Source organism: Pimephales promelas, chromosome 15 (assembly GCF_988280905.1).
Source record: "Pimephales promelas chromosome 15, fPimPro1.hap1.1, whole genome shotgun sequence".
NCBI lineage: Eukaryota > Metazoa > Chordata > Actinopteri > Cypriniformes > Leuciscidae > Pimephales > Pimephales promelas.
In genome coordinates, this window is record NC_142783.1 from 16,018,213 (window position 1) to 16,035,621 (window position 17,409).

Here is a 17,409-nt window from a genome sequence, read left to right on the forward strand (position 1 = left end):
GCCCGACTCGAAATGAACACCGTTACTGAGAGTTTCTGATATTATCATCATTCCGTGCGTGAGCTCATGAAGCTCCGCCCCCTGTGTCGGCAGCAGCAGCAGCATATTTGCATTTAAAGGGAACACACTAAAACAGCCTGTTTTTCTGAGCCCCAAAATTGACAATTTAAACATGCTGTAAAAATGATCTGTTGGGTATTTTGAGCTGAAACTTCACATACACATTCTGGGGACATCATAGACTTATTTTACATCTTGTGAAAAGTGGCATAATACGGGACCTTTTAATAAACTACTGTTTTCTAAGTGTCAGCTAAAAACATATTTCCATACGTATTACATAATCAGGTATTTGGTTTTGATTTGAGTTTGTATAGATGCCGCTAAACACCACTAAATGGAGATATTATTTTTTTCAAAGCATATCCAGAGAAAATAAAATTAACCCATTGTTTCTTCAGATGCTCGGATGAAGGAACTAAAAAATACTTTTGTGTTCAATTTGTATTGCAAGCCATGATATCGAAAAACTCAAATCTCAAAGCTATTTCTCTAAGAAAAACTCAAATCGCGCTCACGTGTTTGTACCAGCTCATTTTCTCATGGGCGAGCCAAATTCTCCGGGAGGGCAAAGCAGAGAAAGGGGAGGTAACCTTTCCTCGTTATGACGTAATAACGAGGAGATTCAAGATCAGCACGTCTGAGCTGCAGAGAAGAGAAAAATAGCTCGGTTTACACCGATTGAAAATTCTAGACACGAGGGGACCAAATACAGGCTAGGGGAACTAATATTAATGTTAAAAAAACCTCAGAAAGTGAAAATTTCATGTCAGGGGTCCTTTAATATCTGACCACAGATTCAGAAAAAAGGTCATGACAATTCTGTTTCCATTTCATCAATGCCTTAGGTGAAATTTTTTCTTTAGTTAAGATTTGTCTAATATAAACATTATTCATATTTTCATTAAAATAAAATTTAAAAAATGCTTAAAACATGCCCCACAACACATTTTTGACTCATTGAAATACTGTACCACATTAGGCTGATACTGTCCCGGATTTGGAAACCACATTTCCTAATGTGGGACACTAGTGAATTTGATACAAATATAAAATATATTGTTTATACACATAAAGTTATACTATTTTGTGATGGGCAAACATTTAATAAGCATATCAGGCTAAAAAGTAGCAGGATTTAAAACTCTGTCATTAACCTTCGGATGGTCTTCACACAAGGTGTTTCCTGTCAGATGTCAAATAGACTTTTAGAAGATGTCTTTAAGATGTAATGATTAAGAATGCATGTTAAACTGACATCTTCTAAACGTCTATTTTTCCAACCAAAATACAACGTTGTGAAAAGTTGTAAAAACGTTTTGTTTGTTGGGTGGTGCTTTCATGATATTTTGTCCTTCCTATCCTATTGGCAATTTGTCATGAGATGGCACTATGTTGTTCTTTTAATTCATACATTTAGGAGAGTGTAATGACATATTATTACGTGACACACACCAGTGAGTGGCAATGCTGAAAGTTTAATGACTAAATAATCTCTAAATAAAGCATTTGTAACTGTATAATATATATTAATAAAGCATTAATAAAGTGTATAATAAAGCATTTGTACAATATTGGCGGAAAATGTACTTAATGACTTGCCTGGAACTCGAAAGCCTGCGGTACACTCATAGGGTAAACTCGGGTAAACTGCATGCAATCGCATGCGCCCAATGTAACACGACTGCCATCTAGTGGCTAATTTTAAGAAGTGCGGTCATCACTAAAGTTGATGAAATGGACGGGTCCTCTGATTGGTCACGATGACGTTTCAATAAATACACCTAACAGTTTTCTTGTTCTTTTCATTTATTTTCGGTTTAGTGGTACTGGTAATTAATTTCTCATTTTCTTATGATAATTTCTTAAATTCTTTTTGCAGGTGCCCACTGCCCAGGCAACAGATGAAGGGATCACGTGATAGCTTTTACTTTTCTCTACGCTGATCCAATCACAGTAAAACGTTATTTATAGAGTATTTTTTTAGAGTTTGCCGGAGAGCTTTTCTTTTATTGTGTATGGCTTTTACAGACAATCCTAAGAGGAAGTAGCCAATTAAAAACTAAAATAATTTAATTGTATGAAAGAGCAACATAACCTGACATTTTAAATCTGATGCTGTCTGTGCCTTCATGTGACCCCTGGAGGGAGACATCTTTCATCATGAAGAGTCGCCCAATGCTGTACCAACATAGTCAACTTGGTTACAATATGTAGCTAATAACAAAATGTTCCAAGCAATTCATTTGACGGGACTTTATAGCAGTTTATTACAGATTTACAATGCTGTGCAATTTATTGTGTGAAGAGGATTCTACAGTGCATACGCGTCTCTATAGGCTACTATGGCAAGCCGCATTAGCATTGAATGCCCTTGTCTTCCTGTACAGTACTAGTCATGTATTGAAGATATCTACAAGTCAGATTGTAACTATTGTTACAATATACATTATTGATTCTGAAGCATTATTCTTATTCGTTTTTTTTTTTGTTTTTTTTTTGTTTTTGTAGCCTACAAACCTATATTTCACATTTTTGGTGCATTGTTCTTCTTGTCTTTTCAAAATGTATAATAAATAAAATCCAACGAGCACTTGTTGACTGTATAAAGTTGACTTAACAAACATACACGCAGGGATGGGCAGTCCCTGAATACTGTATTTTGTAGCCTTTTGGAAAATGAAATGTAGCTAAATGTCCATTTAGCTTGCCATACTACAGATCATTGGTGCACTGTGATGAACTACAAAACGATTGAGAGTTACTGTTAGATCAGTCATTTTCTTTGTGCATTGATGAAAGGCCCCGTAATGTATTTTTCTCACAAAAATGCCACAGAGATGCCTAGCTCTGAAAGCATGTATAATTCAAAGATAAAAGCATTGCACACTGACCTGAAATTGCATTAAAATTATTTATCATTATATTCTACTGTGCAATATGCCACATGTTGCAAGCATTTTTTTTTTTTACCCCTTATTATTTCGGACACTATTAAGATGATGATTAATTAGATAAAAAGTCATTATTAACATTGTAATCTTTTCTCAAAAGCAAAATCCCAGACCCATTATTGGATTAGTCTATTGAAAATTCAGTGTCACTTCTCGCCATGTATTTCAACAAATCACAGATTGAGTAGATAAAAATCCATCCAATCAGCACAAACGTCCCCTAAAGCCCTGCCTCCCTGACAGTATTAATTAGTTTGGGCTTTGCAGTCCGCAGACGCTGTGAACTCTCTGGCTGTACAAGGACCAAGCGTTTTTGATCACTGCTTCTAAACTGTCATAATGGTTGATGCATTTTGTGCAACTTGGAAACTGGTTGACAGCCAGAACTTTGATGAATACATGAAATCACTGGGTAAGTAAAAAAATAAGATTTGATTTCCCTGAAGGACCTTTTAACATCCCACTAGTGCAGCCTATTTGTGCAATGGATTGTATTTTCTGTACAGTTTATATAATACTAAAATAGTTTTGTTCTTTTGTTCCACAGGTGTTGGTTTTGCCACTAGGCAAGTAGGGAATGTTACCAAACCCACAATTGTCATCAGTCATGAGGATGACAAAGTTGTGGTAAAGACGCTGAGCACCTTCAAAAACACTGAGATTTCTTTCAAACTGGGAGAGGAGTTTGACGAAACCACAGCAGATGACAGACATGTAAAGGTTTGTGTTCCACAGCATATCTAAAATCAGTTTTACAAAGCGATTTGACGTATTTTAGCAGGTTGGGTCTCTTTTTACTCTCCACGAATTTGATCACAAATGATAGGCAATACTTTTTGTTTAAATCATCCACAACTTTTCTCATTTCAGTCCACTGTAACCTTGGAAGGAGACAATCTTGTCCACGTTCAGAAGTGGGATGGCAAGGAGACTAAGTTTGTCAGAGAAATCAAGGATGGCAAAATGGTTATGGTAAGCAGCATTACTTGTGTGTGTGTGTGTGTGTGTTTAGAATTGTAATTCTGAAGTTGTTTCTTCTTAATCAGTGTCATGGATATTTAACATTCCTAAATGTGCTCTCCTCGTCTTTGCTGTTTGCAGACCTTGACCTTTGAGGGCGTTCAGGCTGTCCGCACATATGAAAAGGCATAACGTCAGTCTGATAGATGTTTCAGTGTAACCCTGGCAACTTGACAATATTACAAGGGAATTTTTACATTGTATCCTGAACTGAGAGTTTTCCCCTTTTTAAGACATTTTTTGTAAGACCTTTTATATAAAATGCACATTGTTAATTGTTTCTGAATGTTGCAGAATGTCATTAATGTTGGTGGACTACATAACTGAGGCCTGCATTTGTGTCAAATTGAATGAAATATACACTTGATCAAAAACTGATTGTTTGTTTGTTTCTTACTTTCTAATGCAAATGCTTCATTCTTATTCACTGTAAAAACTTCTGTTTGTACAACATTTATATATTGCTTTAGCTAATCAAAATGTCAAACCAGATTCAATGATTTAATGTAGATTTACATTAATTCCAGATTTAATGTAGTTGTAATTGCTTAACCCCTTAACCGGTACCGGGACGCCTAACTTTACTTCACTATATTTCTATTAAATCCTAATCTAATTATGACAAATTATATATTGTTGGAAAGGTCTAAGACTTCTAAATAGATATTCTACCCCTGTTTTGTGTTAAAAAATTATGTAGGAAGAGTAATTGATGAATTTATGACAAGAGTGCACCTCAAAAAATCTGCATCATAACAGGAGTTTTGACCTTTGTCACAAAAAGTCGATGAACCCACTTTTAATCATTGAAACTTCTGTTTTGATGCTAAAAGTTCATAATAAACATATAATCTAGTATTTTTCAATAAATAATAAAAAAATATAGCACAATATTACCCTCTAAAAATGATAATATTTATATTTCATATCCTCTATAATATATAATATTATTTTTTATCGCCTTTTTTATTATATCACATATTTTAGTAGTTATCATAAATTAGGTATCATTTGAAAGCTTATAAACTCAGAATTCATCGTGTGAAAACTGTTTTATAATTGAGCGTTGCGTTACCATAGAAACGGTACTTATTTTATCAGGCTCCTCCCCTTTTGGGCATCATTATATTTCATAATTTATGATCAAAACCTTTTCTAATCTTGACAAAACTGATATTGTCAGAAAGGTCTGAGTCTCAAGGTTCCAAATTTTGTGACAGAATTGATATTTGGACAGAAATGTATTAATTTGTTAAGGCAGAATGTATACAACTAAATTCAATGGAATTCAATGGCACCCGGTGGCTATTTTTTAGGGGTGTAACGGTACATGTATTCGTATTGAACCGTTTCGGTTCGAGGCTTCCGGTTCGGTACGCATACAAACCGAACGATTGCTTGGACCATTTTTACTGCCGGCAAAATTCGTGCTGACGCGGTGAAAATTCGTGCACAACGTTGCGCAACATTAAATGGCAAGGGTAATGAAAGCAGAACGAAACTGCGCTACTGTGCTTCATGGATCGTTTATCTGTTCGGACCAGCAACATCTGCAGCGCGAGCCGATCTCGATCAAGCAACACTGTTACTACACAGCGCTAAGAGATCCGGTAAAGAAAACATTTGAATTCGCCACTGAGGTAATAACATCGCTGCGAGATCTAGTGAGAAGCATTCACATTTCTCCGTTATTAACCGTAGATCTCTATTAGATCAAACAGCGCTGTCATGGAAACCAGGAGAAACATTGTGCCGTGAATGAACTAGTAATACTTTCATCCACAGACCAGCAACATTCACCATGGATTTAATATAGTAACTGGAACCAGTTTGGCTGGAATGGTGGAATGCTTTCAAGTACTTCACATATCTTTTTCCAGCACTTCAAAATTCAAATATTATATAAATAAATATATATTTAAATGTTATTTTTAATGTGATGACCAAAACATTATTTGTTCATCCTTCAAAGATGACCCCCATTTATAAACCTGAAAGTTTCAAGATCTAGGAAAACTCACACTTATTTAAAAATATTTTTTCTTTAAATAAATAGGAAATTTCTCTGGCATTTCTTTCTTTTTGCTGTATCGAAAACGTACCGAACCGTGACTTTAAAACCGAGGTACGTACTGAACCGTGATTTTTGTGTACCGTTACACCCCTACTATTTTTGGTACTACGCCTAAACAAAATCTCATGGGAACTTCAATTTTTGTGATATCAACTTCAAATTTGGAACATAACTTGATAAGATGTATGGCTTTGATTTTATAGAAATTTTAGAGTAAAAAATATTTTATAAAATATATATTTTATATAAAATAAAAAATATATAGTACAGTATATTTAATTTACTGTAAATTTAAACTTCCATAACTTTTTCATACTTTCATTTTTTGAAGTGTTTTCTTTAAAACAAGACCAAACTTGGGTATATATTCCAAAGCATTCTTAAATTACAACCATTTAAGTTTGAATAGTGCATTTTAACCCCCATTCTCAAAAAGGGGGGCGACAGCTAAGGGGTTAAACATCCAAGTTGATTGTACTTACAAATTTAAAACAGAAACTTTTTTTTAGTGTTGGTTTGAAACTGAAGTTTTCATAGTTCTGATATACAGTATGTCACTCAAACAAATCTCTAAATTGCATGTACAGCACGTGCACACACACAATTTCCAGAAACATAATTTAAAACTATTCAAGAACTACCGGTATTTAATAATTGAACTAATTGAAAGTGCAAATAGAATTAAAGATGTGAATATTTAAATAAAGTGAAAAATCCACAGTTTGCTTGCAAAATTCGGAATTGCTTGCAAGTTTGCAAATGTGCTAATTATTATTTAAATGTAATTTGTGCATTGAAGGAATCAGTCTGAGATGCGAAGGGTTTTTCTTTCTCTGATAATATTTCTACACATTAGCTGCATGCTCTAATACCAACCCAGCCCTTCGTTTCAAAACATTATTGGTATCATGCATAATAGTCAGTTTGGTTTTCAATTAATTTTCATATTCAATTAATTGAAATTATGTTTTATAACCACATGATACTGATTTGTTTACATGTAATTTAGTTTCATTACACATAATCCAGTCTGATTAGATTTTGACTTTAAGAGTCGACGCTACGCCGCCTTAATCCACGGAGCGGATGGCCAACACTCGTGTCATATCCGAGAAGACTGAACTTAATCTGTTTCCAGATTATTGAACTATTTCACTGTTCTAGCGTTTTCAAGCGCCCACTTCAGATGGAGAACTCATTGAATTGCAGAGCTGCGCATGAGAAAAAGGCTGTCTGAAGTCCTGAATGACTGTTTGTTTACTTCTAGAGCAGTTTGAACACAGGCAAATGTCTATTTAAAAGACCCTTCAGTGCAAGCCAGAGATATCTGCATCTGTATTGAAAATGTCTGTGAGAAGAACAACCCGTGTCTGTTTGATATAATGCTATGAATGATCGTGCAGGCCTATGAAGATGACCGGCAGTAACCTCTCCACAACTTGAACTCTCCACAACTGGGTCAAAGTTAATCCTATAATCTGTGTTGTCATTACGTAGGAGCATCATTCGATCAATTTGACCAACCATGTTCAGATCCTTCATAGACTATAGTGTGATGTTATTGGCCAAAATTTGTCACAACCAATTGTATACACTCAAATATGAGGCTATAATTACAAAATAAACAGCAGTTCATGTTTATTTTATTTTATTTCAATCAACATTTTCTTTATGGTATTAGTTAAAGGAGTAGTTCACTTTTCAAAAAAAACTTTTGCTGATAATTTACTCACCCCCATGTATGTCCATGTCTTTCTTTCTTCAGTAGAAAAGAAATTAAGGTTTTTGATGAAAACATTCCAGGATTTTCTCCATATAATGGACTTCAATGGGAACCAAACGGTTTAAGGTCCAAATGAGAGTTTCAGTGCAGCTTCAAAGGGCTTTAAACGACACCAGACGATGAATAAGGGTCTTATCAAGCGAAACGATCGCTCATTTAAAAAATAAATAAAAAAGATTAAGTTTTACAAGCACAAATGCTCGCCTTGCTCTGTTCTGTGATGAACGTTCGTGACTCTCCTATTCAAACTCGTTCAGCAAAATGAACAAATCTTTTTTCGAGTCATGACTCAAAGGGTGCTAGATAAGACCCTTAATCATCGTCTGGTGTCGTTTAAAGCCCTTTGAAGCTGCACTGAAACTCTCTTTTGGACCTTCAACCGTTTGGTTCCCAATGAAGTCCATTATATGGAGAAAAATGCTGGAATGTTTTCATCAAAACCATTATTTTTTTTTCGACCGAAGAAAGAAAGACGTGGACATCTTGGATGACATGAGGGTGAGTGAATTATCAGCAAAAGTTTTTTTTTTTAAAGTGAACTACTCCTTTAATAACCCTGTATGCAATAGTCGGGGGATGCTAAAGCTCATAATTATATTTCGCACGATTCAGTGTGTTCCAGATTTGTACAGTGACGGTTTATCGTGACCCATGGTTGTCACGACAGCTTCAGTCTAACAGTGAAGCAGATTGTGAATGGACTGTTTCAGTCACAAAAGCGCAGTAATTGGAGTGGAAAGTAATGAGCTATTGTTCTCTGCACTCACAAAGTCACGGCTGACCTAACAGCACGAGACTCATGAGCAACTTGCTCTGATTAATGAAACAAATGATTAACCACTCATCACAATGCAGTTTTGCCAGGGCAAACACTGAGACAGGCAGCTTCACTTAAATATAATAAAATAATGTGATGAGAACCGTTTTGCATTGGGAGCAATTGGAAAAAGTAACGACACAAATGGACCGTTATTGAAAGCAACTGGGTTGCATTTTTCTTCACCATGTATATTTGGATAGTTTTTGAGGTTCATGTAACCTACAGTATTCATGTTGGTGCAGTTTGGCTGCTTCCACCATTTACAGATGAATTTATGCCAAAATATGCTCCAGTAATCTGTACTATTCTATAACCAGCCATGCAATATAGCTATCAAATAAGTGAGTCATTCAGAAATGAATGAATCATTGAATCAGAACAAGTAATAACTGGCATATGTTACTCGGTATTGTTTATTGGGCTAAAATTTTCCCTGCAAGCTGAAAAAAACTGGTTGGCTGGTCTTACCAGTTATAGCTAGTTTAGCTGGCTGGTTTTGGAGGGGTTGGTGAGACTAGTTTTAGCTCGTCAGGATGAACATCCAGGATCCAGCTTACAACCTGCTTAGGCTGGTTTCAGCTTAGTTTAGGCTTTCTTTCAGCAGGTTGGCATGCACTTGAAAAACATTAGGAAGGAGAAAAATTGTATTCAATGATTTCAATTGCATTCCCCAAAATGTTTGCAGTTGCTTGCAAAATCATTGTGATGGAAATGATATGAGGTAGGAGGAAAAACTATTTCTCGGTGCTTTTGTGAGCGAATTGCAAATGTTCCTAGGGCAATGTAACACTTTAGCATAGAGCACATGAAATGTGAAGAAAAATTATATTTAAATATAAACGGCATTTTCACACAAAAGTAGTAACTTTTGCATTTTCTGTTGAATAATAAAGAATTTGTAGTATTTCATGTTCATTTGTAATGAGTATTGAATGATTCCTCTGCATTTACATTGAGTAGCATTAGTTGTAGGAACTGAATTGTAAAACCTATATAATAAAATAAAGCTTTCATTTCTTTTAGATCACCACAGGTGTTTCCAAAATGCCTAGACTACCGTGTAGACTAATTTTGTCTGCAAACTGACTGAGCGAGAGAGAAAAAAAGCGTGAGGATATGGGGGGTCTATTCAGCCCCTCAGTCTATGTCAAGTCTCTGTGGCCATTTGTCAGGAAGCATGAATGCTTGCCTTCATCTTCTCCCTTTTTTTTCCTTCTGTAGGCCAACCACGGTTCAGCTTTAAGCTGATTTTGCCTCTCTTCTTTGTGGGCCGAGAGTAGTCCGTTCTTCCGTAGCCAATAGCCAATGAGTTTGGGAGTGACATCACTGCCAGATTATGCTCTTGCCAAGCATCATGAAAGAAACTCTCCCCGTTGTTCCCCAATGAAAAGAAAAGAGGCAAAGAGGCTCTGGGAAACCCTGACACTCCTCCATGTCTGCCATGGGAACTGTTAACACAGAAGAGAAAATATTTCAGTCCACAATGCAGATTGTAATCAGGCACTGTTCCAGGACTGGACCACGGTTCACTCTGGGACTGCTTTTAATTTTAGAGTAGTTTTCTTGTTGCATAATGGATAGCAATGTTTAGTGTGAGAGAGTGATTCAAACGAATGCGTGTTCATTCGGTTTCAGTTTCAAATTTGTATTAATGGAGGGATGTCTATCTGCAAACTCTTCTATTGCTGAAAATCAACAGCCATCTGTGTTACTTAAAGAACAAGTTCGGTATTTTACAATTGCAATTGGCAAAGGTGCATTATCGCCATAAACTGGGCTGGAGTGTCTATTATTCAAGCTCTCAACCGAAGAATGTACGGTTGTAAGGCGTTCAGAAAAATAGGTCTGCAGTTTTACAACGAATGGTAAAACACCTGTTGAAAAGCATCTTTTGCAGCGATTTTTGTCTGAGCATATCAGTGAACACCCCAGACCACTCGGTGAGTGGTCTAAACTTGGAGAGGAAATAAGTATTCCTAAAAATAGTAATGGTAGTATTAGCAGCATGCAATCCATTTTGAAAAAGGATTGCCTGATAACACAACTATCTAATCAGCCAATCACATGGCAGCAACTCAATTTAGGCAAGTACTGTAGATATGGTCAAGAAAATCTGAGCATCCGAATGGGGCAAAAAAAGGTCTTGTTGATGCCAGAGGTCAGAGGAGAATGGCCAGACTGGTTCAAGCTGATAGACAGGCAACAGTAACTCAAATGACCACTAGTTACAAATGAGGTCTGCAGAAGAGCGCCTACCTGAGTGTTGTTGTTTCGCCATGTCCATCCCTTTATGCCCACGGTATACCCGTCTTCTGTCGTCTTCAACGCACCATGGTCACAAATCTCAAATTGGTTTCTTGACAATGTGTTCGCTGTACTCAAATGGCCTCCACAGTCACCAGATCTCAATCCAATAGAGCATCTTCGGGATGTGGTGGAACTGGAGATTCTCATCATGGACGTGCAGCCGAACAAATCTGCGGCAACTGCGTGATGATATCATGAAAAAATGGACCAAAATCTCTGAGGAATGTTTCCAGAACCAAGACAGTTCTGAAGGCAAAAGGGGGTCCAACCCGGTACTAGGAAAGTGTACCTAAAAAGGCTTATTTATTTTGGATTTATTCTTGTTAAATAAATAAAACATATTATCATAGCATAATAGTTTTTATTTTGTTGTTCAAACCAGATGGTTTTTTTATTGTCCCGATATGTAAAACCATAAAATTCAAAAAGGGTGTTTCTTTTTAACATTACTGTGTGTATATAATAAAATATATAGCTTACCATGCAGAGGGACTTTTAGAATATGCTCAGTTAGGAATGGCCTCTGTTGGCATGGAGATGTTTAAGTTTTTTTTTTCCTCAATAGCAGAATAGCAGTCTGGCAGAAACCTTGAATAGCACAAAGCAGAGTGAGCATACCAATGCAGTTAACACACTGAACTTTTGGCAGCTTTTGGAGGATAGATCACAAAAATATGCATGTTTCTGAATCCTTAATCTTTCAAAATCATCTCAATTATTTAAAAAAAAGCTAGTTAAATGTAGCTATTTCACTCTACATTATATTTCAGTCATTTAAATGGAGTTTGTAGCATCACTTAATATTGTGAAAAATAGTTGAATGTGAATACACTGATTAATATGTTGTTAATTAGCAATTGATTTTAGGTTTACATTTGAACTTTTATAAGAAAATTACAAAAGGACCAGTCAGTAAACATGAGAGCCTATTACAGTAATGCCACCTACTGGTGATAGTGGATGTTGACATAATGGCCTGAGTGATGTTGAAGAAAAGAAAAGACAGAAATGCTGTTAATAAAAAAAAAAAAAAAACGTGAATAGCATAAAAGTCTGTATATAATAAAATAATTATATAGCTTTGTAAAAAAAAATATATATAACAATTGGTCTGATAATTGCAAACATTTATTTCTTCTAAGTCTTAAATCCGACCTTCAGTAAAATTTGAGTCTATTACAGATAGAGTTGCATTGCAGTTCTATTGGCATTTACAGTTGCATACAGGGCTCTTTTTTGATCGATGGCCATATTGTTGATTCTCTTGATAGATAAATCTTTTCAGTTTATGGCTATAACTTTTACAGAGACTGTACATAATGCATTTCACAACTTTTGTCATTTTGAATATCTGACCGCAAAACCATGCAAAAGACACCAACCCCCCAACCTCACATGATGCACACACAATATTACATGATAAATTATATAATATTAAATATGATCTGGATTAGATACAATACATAGAACCATCATGCAAAACTATTATCTTTGAGGAACATATATTAATTCTGAATTATATTTAAAAGCAACTCTATGCAAGGAACTAGTTTGAAAAGGCTAATCATTCATAATCTACCATGGTTCAACTGAGTCAAAAAAGACATATTTCCATTATAATTGAATACTGCTATAGTATGCATATGCAGAGAAAAAATAATATCACATACTTGTGAAGATCTTTGTACAGACATTTGTTTATCCTCTATGGAGCCACATGCTGAACTCCTGCAGGAAAGAGTAGCAATAAAAGAAATGGCTCCGGGGTGGCCCACTGGCACAGCACATTTTAGGAGTCTCATTAGTACACACTATTAAACATTCACTAACATCATTAAATCAAGTAAAGGAGAGCTCTACTAATGAGCTGATGAGAATCAGGTGCCAGGGATCCACCAAAGCCAGTGCTGAGAAACACTGTGCCTACATGCAATACATTTCATCTGGCACATCATATTATCCCATACTGAAAAAAATCTTCTGTGCAATACAGACTATTTTTTATAACAATTCCAGTTAATTAGGTAGGTCTATCCATGTAATATTGCAAAAGACCCACATTTTCACCTACATAAACTATTAATGTTCAGTGGAAAAATGCGGTAGCATTTGCAATGTAAAGAGAAATACATTCGCTTGGATTAAAACAGTGCAGTTTCCTTGATGTTTTTTTTTCCTGGATTAAGCACCACTGTTTAGTTTCATTTCTTTATGCAAAATCCAGTGTGTTCCTTCACACAGAGCACTGAACGAAACATTTGTTTCATAGAGCCTGAAGTATAGATTTATAAACTTATTTGATTAATTGGCAAACTGTGTTAAATAAAATGTATGTAAAACTAAAAATAATAAAAATAAATAATAAAAAATAAATAAAATAATCTATGAAATCTAAACATCTATACATTCAGAGGAACTGAGCTTACTGTCCAAAGCCCTTATTTCTCAGTGCAGTTGTTACGTCTGTAAACGGTTTAGTAAACGTTGTTACTAAGAAAATATACATGAAATATTTGTTTCATATTTCTTAATCTATTATATCTTGATCTATTCCTCCCTTCCTTCTGACAGAAAACAGTGGAATGCTTTGAATTAGCACCCCATCAAAATGAGGTAATGTACCTTGTATATAAAAGATTGTATGATCTTAGTATCCTGAACCCCACTGCAGTGTTCAGAAAGGAAAGTTGGTTCGTTACTTCCTGTCAGTGCTGTCTGGACAAACTATACTCACATCCATGGTACAGTATCAATAAAAAGACCGATAGCCTTAAGATTATACTTAATGCAATGTTTGCAACCTGTGTTATTGTAGCAACAAACTTTGTTGCATTATTTTCACTGTAAAGCTGCTTTGAAACAATCTGTATTGTAAAAAGCGCTGTATAAATAAAGGTGACTTGACTTTAAAAATTGGAGAAATAAGTTTTCCAAGAAGTTCGAAATCCAGGAAGTAACTCAAATCTCTTTCACATTTCTAGGTTGTTGTTGGTGTAATGCTTTAGGACCTACTGTGAACCTCTATGCTGCATTACATTAGCAGGTTCCTCAGTCTTCAGAGGTCTGTCCTCCACTGTGTTCGCCATGTTGTTTAACGTCAGACTCAGAGGTTTGGCTGGACTCACCACAGCGGCGGTGAAAAGGGGAAGAACGGATACTGAGTATCATCCTCATCCACAAAGAAACACTGGAAGTAGGGAATGTCCTCTGTAGTGGAAATAAAATTAGAGGCTGTTTTTACGATTATTTTTTTGGGATAGCACATACAAAGGAAAAAAAAAGTGAGCAGACTTTTGTCTCTGACTTTGAAATGTGTCTTGTCAAGATGGTTCATAAAATTAAAATGTGATTGCTTTAAAAAAAACAACAAGCACATACTGTATGGTTTGATTATAATGCAGATAAAGCTTCACCATGTTCTTAAATACAAACTTGATATAGTGAAAACGTAAACAAAACGTACCCTCCTCTATCTCTGGAATATCTTTGGTGACATCAGGTTCTACTCCTACAGCAAAAAAAAAATATATATATTTTATTTTAATCTTATTTTACACATCACACACACACACACGTTTTATGGAAACCTTCCAAAGACATAATTGTTATACTGTCCAAACAAAAATATCTTACCTTTTACTTCCTTGTCTATGACAGCTTCCTTCTCAGTTGGCTGGACTACTGATTACAGAACATTCAAAATATCAGTTAAAATGTACATGGGAGGGGTTGTAAATAGTACAATATGTTGCCCATAATCAGAATACGTGGACTTCACATTATACCCACTGCTTAACAATTAAATTGGAAAAACGAGCAAATACAAAAAAGCATACATTAAAAACATACAAGGCCAAGGCGCTCAAGGATTTTAAAAATATAAAAAGCCTTTATTCACTCATGACTAAAAAAAACATACCTTCTTCTTTGACATGCTCAGGTTCTAAAAAAATAAATAAAAGGAAAATAGCTGTATTAAAGGTATCCTAAAGCATACTTCATGCATGTCTTTTTACCAGGAAGCGGATTCCTGTTCATTATGTGCTGGATTGCTTGGTGGAATTAATACTTTCAATATTTCTTCTCAATCAATATTTGAAATATATAAGAAATATATATTTTTAGCGTGTATGTATGTAGATGAAAAGATTTCTATACTCCTGATATTAGCAGGCTATCATATTATCAACTATTAATGTTACATTCTGTTAGTGAAAATATGAAATTATTATTATTCTTGGAGTGTAAAAATACAGAACTATTGCTGAAATGAAGAATAACATTGTTAAAAGTCTGTTAGTAAATAATCTTTCTATGCAATCAGCCATAGTATCTTTCTGTAAAAGTTCCTAACTTTGACTTTTTCACAGATGATTTCTAGCATCAGGAAATATTTAAATTTAATAAACACTGACACAAAAACAACAATGTATCTTTTTACTTTATCCCTTAGGAGAAAGTCAATGTGTAGGATGAGCTTTTACAAAATACATACATTTTTAAGAGTAAATAATACATTTTACCTTTCATTTCGGGCTCTGGTCTGATCTTAGCTTTTGGAGACTCTTTGTCTAGCATAGAAAAGTTACTCATTTTTAATGTGGATATACATATATATATATATATATATATATATATATATATGTACATATATATATGTATATACATATATATATATATATATTTTTTTTTTATAAAAATGCACTTCTGATAGTTTTTTATTGTCTTAATTGCCCACAAAATCAAAGCATTCATACATTTTCTTAAAGAAATTCTGTCAATTAGCATAAATATATATTATATGATGATCTGCTGAAGTTTTCTGACATACCTTTTTTGGCAGGTGGTGGTTTAGTGACGTTTTTCAATGCATCACGTTCTGTGTTAAAGAGAAGAAAAACTTTGCTAAGCTGAATGCAAGCTTCCATTTCATAACTGATCAAAGAGAGCTGGAAATAACTTTCACTCATCTTGTACACATGCAAAGTACAGAGCTGACAAAAAGACAATATGGATAAAAAGTGAATATCAGACTTACATAAAAAGTAGAAGTAAAAAATGTAGAATATTCTGATATTGCTCTAACGAAGCTTTTGATTTCATTAAAAAATTGTCTCTGTCAAGTGTCAACTTCCAAAAGAAAAAAATATTCCTGAGAATAAACAAGTAAAATAATATGTTGGATAATAAAATGATTTCCCATTACCTTTTTTTACATGTGCTGCCTTAGTAACGTTCATCAGAGCATCACGATCTATAAAAGAAAAAGTTTCACTCACTCGCAGCATGTGAACATTGAAGAGGGAATCACACTTTATATAAAAACTTGTGAGACTGAGGTTAGATTAAGCCAGGATTAGGCCTTTTCAGTTCAATTAGGACATTTAAGTGGCTTTTATAAACATTTCTTAGTAAAAAACATTACTGGTGTGCATCCCGAGACAAAACAATGGCACTGACATATTTAAAGATATATCTGTGGCTTTCAGTTAAAACAGCTCAAACATGAATTTTAGTCTAGGACTATAGTCATAAGACTTGTATGTACAGTCTGGTTCCTGTTTAGCTGTAGTTCGATGACTATAATTCACGACTAGCTTGTGAAATTAAGACATTTTGATACCTTTTTTAGCTTTTTCCTTGGAGACCTCTGGTTTTACTTTCACACTGACAGTCTCCAGCTCTGTAAAAGATACAAACAGCACGTAAACAAGAAATCACTTGTAATGTTAGCTTTACTTTAAATTATAATTGAGGGAAATACAAGTATGATAATGTCAAAATTCGAAATATTTCTAGCATGGATGAAACACCTTTCATCGTTCTGTTGTCCATCCGTAAAAGTGTAATTTGATTTTGAGTCGACTCCAGATCACTTTTCATTTCACCAATGTCCTTCCTCATTAAATCCAGAAGAGACAGTTTTTGGTTGATGGAGTTCAGGAGCTCCAAATCCAGACCGATAAGACCAACATCATCTGTGTGTTCACAAGCAGTGTAGGTCAAGTTACATGGAAATAGTAATTAGTTACTGATTACTTCTCCAAGAAAGTAATCCAATTACTTTACTGATTACTTACTTTCAAAAGTAATTAGTTACTTTACTAGTTACTTTACTAAGTTACTTTTCAAAAACATGATGCACGACCTGAATATGCTAAAGCATAGACCTTTCAGCCTAATTCTATTCTTTCTGCATATTCCATCATCTAAAATGTAATCAAATTAAACATTCTCTTTTTCAAAATTGTTTTATTAGCTTTAATATTTTAGTTTTATGCACATTGCATCAAGCAAAAATGTAATTAAATGCAACAGTCTCAGACTAGAAGAAAATTTTTGAACATTTAAACCTATTTTCTGCACATTCCACCATATGTTAATGAAATAA

At 34.7% G+C, this 17,409-nt stretch overlaps 2 protein-coding genes across 2 annotated transcripts in view; one reads left to right on the forward strand and one right to left on the reverse strand.

The window, feature by feature from the left end:
* Nucleotides 1-3,275: 3,275 nt before the first annotated feature.
* On the forward strand, nt 3,276-4,412 carry fabp7a (fatty acid binding protein 7, brain, a). Its single transcript, XM_039672110.2, has 4 exons — nt 3,276-3,426; nt 3,562-3,734; nt 3,885-3,986; nt 4,116-4,412. The coding sequence occupies exons 1-4, from the start codon at nt 3,354-3,356 to the stop codon at nt 4,164-4,166; spliced, it is 399 nt and encodes a 132-aa protein (XP_039528044.1). The 5' UTR covers nt 3,276-3,353; the 3' UTR covers nt 4,167-4,412.
* Nucleotides 4,413-8,371: 3,959 nt separating this feature from the next.
* The window catches only part of LOC120479332 (uncharacterized), a 42,118-nt gene continuing 33,080 nt past the window's right edge, over nt 8,372-17,409 (reverse strand). Inside the window, 12 exon segments of the mRNA XM_089119958.1 lie at nt 8,372-10,159; nt 10,968-11,606; nt 11,967-11,994; nt 12,689-14,225; nt 14,482-14,526; nt 14,652-14,699; nt 14,938-14,961; nt 15,542-15,589; nt 15,850-15,897; nt 16,225-16,272; nt 16,642-16,701; nt 16,832-16,996. Of these exon segments, the coding sequence (XP_088976084.1) occupies nt 14,140-14,225; nt 14,482-14,526; nt 14,652-14,699; nt 14,938-14,961; nt 15,542-15,589; nt 15,850-15,897; nt 16,225-16,272; nt 16,642-16,701; nt 16,832-16,996 (572 nt within the window). The 3' untranslated portion in view covers nt 8,372-10,159; nt 10,968-11,606; nt 11,967-11,994; nt 12,689-14,139.

Bases quoted from the DNA above. Each gene is read 5' to 3' on its own strand.
- fabp7a (XM_039672110.2), top strand. From the start codon at position 3,354: ATGGTTGATGCATTTTGTGCAACTTGGAAACTGGTTGACAGCCAGAAC. The intron at 3,427-3,561 runs GTAAGTAAAAAA...TTTGTTCCACAG, and splicing joins TGAATACATGAAATCACTGG to GTGTTGGTTTTGCCACTAGG. The intron at 3,987-4,115 runs GTAAGCAGCATT...TGCTGTTTGCAG, and splicing joins AGGATGGCAAAATGGTTATG to ACCTTGACCTTTGAGGGCGT.